This window comes from Zeus faber, assembly GCF_960531495.2.
Source record: "Zeus faber genome assembly, chromosome: 14".
NCBI lineage: Eukaryota > Metazoa > Chordata > Actinopteri > Zeiformes > Zeidae > Zeus > Zeus faber.
Genome location: NC_137200.1, coordinates 30134556 through 30138745, shown reverse-complemented (window position 1 = coordinate 30138745; position 4190 = coordinate 30134556). Strand labels below are relative to the sequence as shown.

Genomic DNA, 4190 nt, shown 5'->3' with positions numbered 1-4190 from the left:
TGTTGTAGTCCTTTGTCGTTCTTGGTGTGAAGCAGGCTTCAAGCTGTGCTGTTGTAGCTTCAACACCACCCACACCCGAACAAAAGAAAAGGAGGAAAGAAAATTTGCCGCTGACGGTAAGAAGTTAAGTAACGCAGCCTTCCTCGCCGCTCGGCGTGTGAGCGGAGTTTAGTTTGGCTGCAGATCAGGAGGCAGCAGGTTGTGGACAAACTGTGAGATGTACCCGCAGGCACTTTGCACGGCTGCATCGCTCGAGTTTGGCATCAGGGTTTTCTCAGCGGTCCCTCGTTGGAGGATGTCTGAGCCTACGACTTCTGTCCGCTGTCCTCTGTGCACGGCAGGAAACAGAGGAAGCTTTGTGGCCGTCACCGTGTGTTCTCTCCCACTCGGCGTTTCCAGGGCACCGCGCGCTCGACCGCGACAGCCACCGCTCACAGGGAACCCAGCGCCAGGGGCGGCACGGGGAGCGGGGGGCGTCCCGGGATGCGTCGCGCTTCAGCTCGGCTTTTCGGTCTCCGGGGCGTCGCCGTTCCCCTCGCGCCGGCTCTCCTCTATCATCTCCGCCTCGTCCTTGGCGACGGCCTGGGCTTTCCGGTGCCCGTTGGCAAGGGGCACTCTGTTGTGAGACGCCCCGCGGGTGGAGTTGAGCATCCTCTGGCGGCACCAGGTCCCCCGGCGGCGCAGCAGCTCCCCGTACGCCCTGCGGAAATCCCTGTTCAAGGCCGGGTACAGGATGGGGTTCAGGGCCGAGTTGAAGTAGCCCAGCCACAGCACCACGGAGTGGAGGGTGGTGGGCGGGTCGGAGTCCGCTCTGAGGCCCATGCAGGTGAAGAAGGTGAAGTAAGGGAACCAGCAGACGACGAAGGCCCCCAGCACGGCCGCCAGCGCCACCGTGGCCTTGTGTTCCCGCGCCGTGGCCGCCGCCGATGCCGAGCTGGCGAACGACGGCGTGGCGGCTCGGATGCGACGCACCTGGAGGAGGAGGACGCACGTGAACGATGCAAGACTCGCCAACGATTGGTCCACAGCGAACAAATCTTTTAAAGGACTCAAAGGAGCACAAAGGCATCCACTGAGACTGGACTGGGAAATGCAGTAAACACTATACCCAGTATGTGTGGATACTTTCTTTGAAAAGTAGTGTAGTGAGTAAAAGTTGAAAGCTTCTGAAACTCAATATACTCAAGTAAGTACTTGAAAGTTTTTCCTTGGGTACAGTAACAAAGTATTTTGACTTTGTTTCTTTCCACCACTGAGTTGTTGTTAACGTCCACTTCCACTGTGAACAAAACAAACATGGTGCAGCATTGACGCTGTGCTCAAATCTTAATTAACAATGCATGGATCCTTTTATTTAATCACCGTGTTTTTTTACACACAAACTCCCCGTTTAAAACAACGTGGGCTCACTGACCTGTTCCCGCGCCACCCTGAAGATGCAGAGGTACATCCCGCACATGAGCATCAGCGGCAGGTAGAAGGTGCCAAAGGCCTCCAGGAGGACATAGTTGTTGTTCCACTTGTACTGGCAGTAGCGTTCGCCCTCCTTCTCCTCATCCCACATCTTCCAGTCCAGGTTCTGCACCCTGAAGTCGGCCGTGTTCCAGCCCAGGTGGATCGGCACGAAGGACACGGCCAGGGACGAGGTCCAGATGGCGCCGATGGCCAGCGCCACCCTGGCGGGCGTGACCCTCCTGGGGTAGCAGAGCGGAGCCGAGATGGTGAGGTAGCGGTCCGTGCTGATGGCCAGCAGGGTGAGGATGGAGGCCGTGCACAGCATCACATCCAGGGAGATATAGATGTTGCACAGCACTCCACCAAGGGGCCAGCTCCCGCCACGAAGCTCCAGGCAGGCGGAGAAGGGCAGCACCAGCAGGCCCAGGAGCAGGTCCGTGACGGCCAGCGACACCACAAAGCAGTTGGCGATGCAGCGCAAGCGGCGGCTGAGCCCCACGGCAAGACACACCAGCACGTTCCCGCCGATCGTCCAAGCGATGAAGGACATCAGCGCCAGCCAACGGAGAGCGGTGGAGATCATGGCGTCCCCCTCCCCTGCCCTCCTGTGCTGCAGGCCGTCGGCTTCTCAAGGTTCTCCAGGTATGCTCACAACTTCTCCGTCTCCGTTCGAGTGAGTCTGTCCCCAAGATCCAGGCCGAGGAGATCACCCGGCTCGTCAGCAGCTCCTGGGACCGGTTTCATTGTGGCTCTTCTCCAGGTGGGCTGCCGCTGAGCTGAACCGGCCTGGTGAAGGAGACGACACAGGGGGGTCCCGTCACTTTCATCAAAATTTCACTTGCAAACGGATTCAAACATTTGACATCAGTGCGTTTAAAAGCAAACTTTACAAGAGTTCCTTCCAGTTTATCATGACAACAAAAAGTTCATTTATGTACAGTCTGTCCTCAAGCAAACAGGGATTGGAAAGTCAGTTATTGATAAACAAGATGCATGATCCCACAGTCACAACCTTTAACAATTTGATTTGTAATGTAGCACGTGCTTTAACGTCCAGTATAGTGGATAAAGTGGATCTGTCCATCCATCCGTCCGTCCGTCCGTCAATTCATTTTATTAACTATTTTACAAAAAACTCTCAAACGAGTGTGTTTCGAAACCTTGACAACCTCCTCCAAGGATAAATACTTCTAGTATTTCTGACTTTTCTCCTGTGTGACAAATCCAGATGTCCCTGTTGACGCTGTCCTTGTTGACGCTGTCCCTGTTGACGCTGTCCCTGTTGACGCTGTCTCTGTTGACGCTGTCTCTGTTGATGCTGTCTCTGTTGACGCTGTCCCTGTTGACGCTGTCCTTGTTGATGCTGTCCCTGTTGACCTTCATGTATCCAGTCATGCATTTTGTTAGAACCTCTACTTCACTTCAGAGCCCTCAATCCATACAATCGAGCTCAGACTGACCTTTCTTAAAGGTGTGGGTTGCAGAATTTAGGGAAAGGCCTCAGCAGAAATAATATTCATGAGTATGTTTTAATTATTGTTTAATCCTATGAAAATAAGAATTGTAGTTTTTTCTCGTTACCATAGAATGAAGCCTTTATATCTACATGGGGAGCGGGTACGCTTCCAGGGAGGCCGCCATGTTGCACCGCAACATGTTTCTACAGTAGCCTAGAACAGACAAACCAAACCCTGGCTCTAGAGAGGGACTTTCCCTCTTTTTTTTGTGGCACCTGGAGGCCACCGTAGCTTCTCCTACGTCTTTGGAAAGGGAGGGTGAGGGGATTCACTTGGTTGCAATCTGCAACATCACCGCTAGATGCCACTAAATTCTACACAATGCACCTTTTAACGCAATGCACCACAAACCTAACTTGATACCCATTCATATCAATGAGCTATTAAACAGCTTCTGTCTCGTAGCATCTCTTGACGTGCTCTCTGAGACACACGCACGACGTGCACCAAGTTCAAATGGTCACTTTTTTCCTGCCAGTTGTTTATATCGCCCCCTTTAAGCAGGACCGGTGAAGCCATCCTCAACGACACCTCGTATGGAAATAGTCCAAACCCATGGCAACGAAACTGCTCCAGCCTCCCCACTGGACAAGTACAATGTGTGTAATCGTCAAAATCAAATTCAACCTGACTGAGTTTTGATCCCATACGAATAAAACAGCAACAAAAGTACATTTAAAATGTCTTTTTCAAAGTATTTCAAACGAATAAAGGTCCATCTAGCAGATACAATCAAATAATGAATCTACTCACAACTTGTGTAGTTGTTTTTGTTGTTTTTCATCTGCTCCATGTGCTACACGCCGCTAAATGAATAAGGAGGCAGATATTGATCCCTATGGCTACGATGAGATCAACTGGAAAAGGATAGAAAGACGCCAAAAATGTCATGGTCCTTAAAGTGCAACTCCATGCAACATCCACGTTTACCTTCAACTTCACTCTGATTTGGTTGAAGCCGCTTCTTTCCCTCTAAACTGCAGCTTCTTTAGATTCTTGCCTTAATTGCAAGAATTTCAGAGCCCGCCACCAACGACGTGGCGGACCACGCCACCAACATCATGCAAATACATTGAATGGCTCTTTCTTATAAAGTGGCCAGCTAAAACATATAAAATACGGGCTTTATTCAGCTTCATAAAAGGATGTGTTTCTAGGTTTTACTAGAAACAATTGACCACAGGGTGCAGGGACGTTACAAACACCACACAAGTGGAG

General features: G+C 51.5%; 1 protein-coding gene across 1 annotated transcript; it reads right to left on the bottom strand.

The window, feature by feature from the left end:
* Nucleotides 1-495: 495 nt before the first annotated feature.
* hrh2b (histamine receptor H2b) lies at nt 496-2038 on the bottom strand (the record flags this gene model as incomplete). The annotated part of the gene is made up of 2 exons (XM_080013610.1): nt 496-972; nt 1415-2038. 2 exons carry the CDS (start codon nt 2036-2038, stop codon nt 496-498), a joined length of 1101 nt encoding a protein of 366 aa, XP_079869736.1.
* Nucleotides 2039-4190: the final 2152 nt, after the last annotated feature.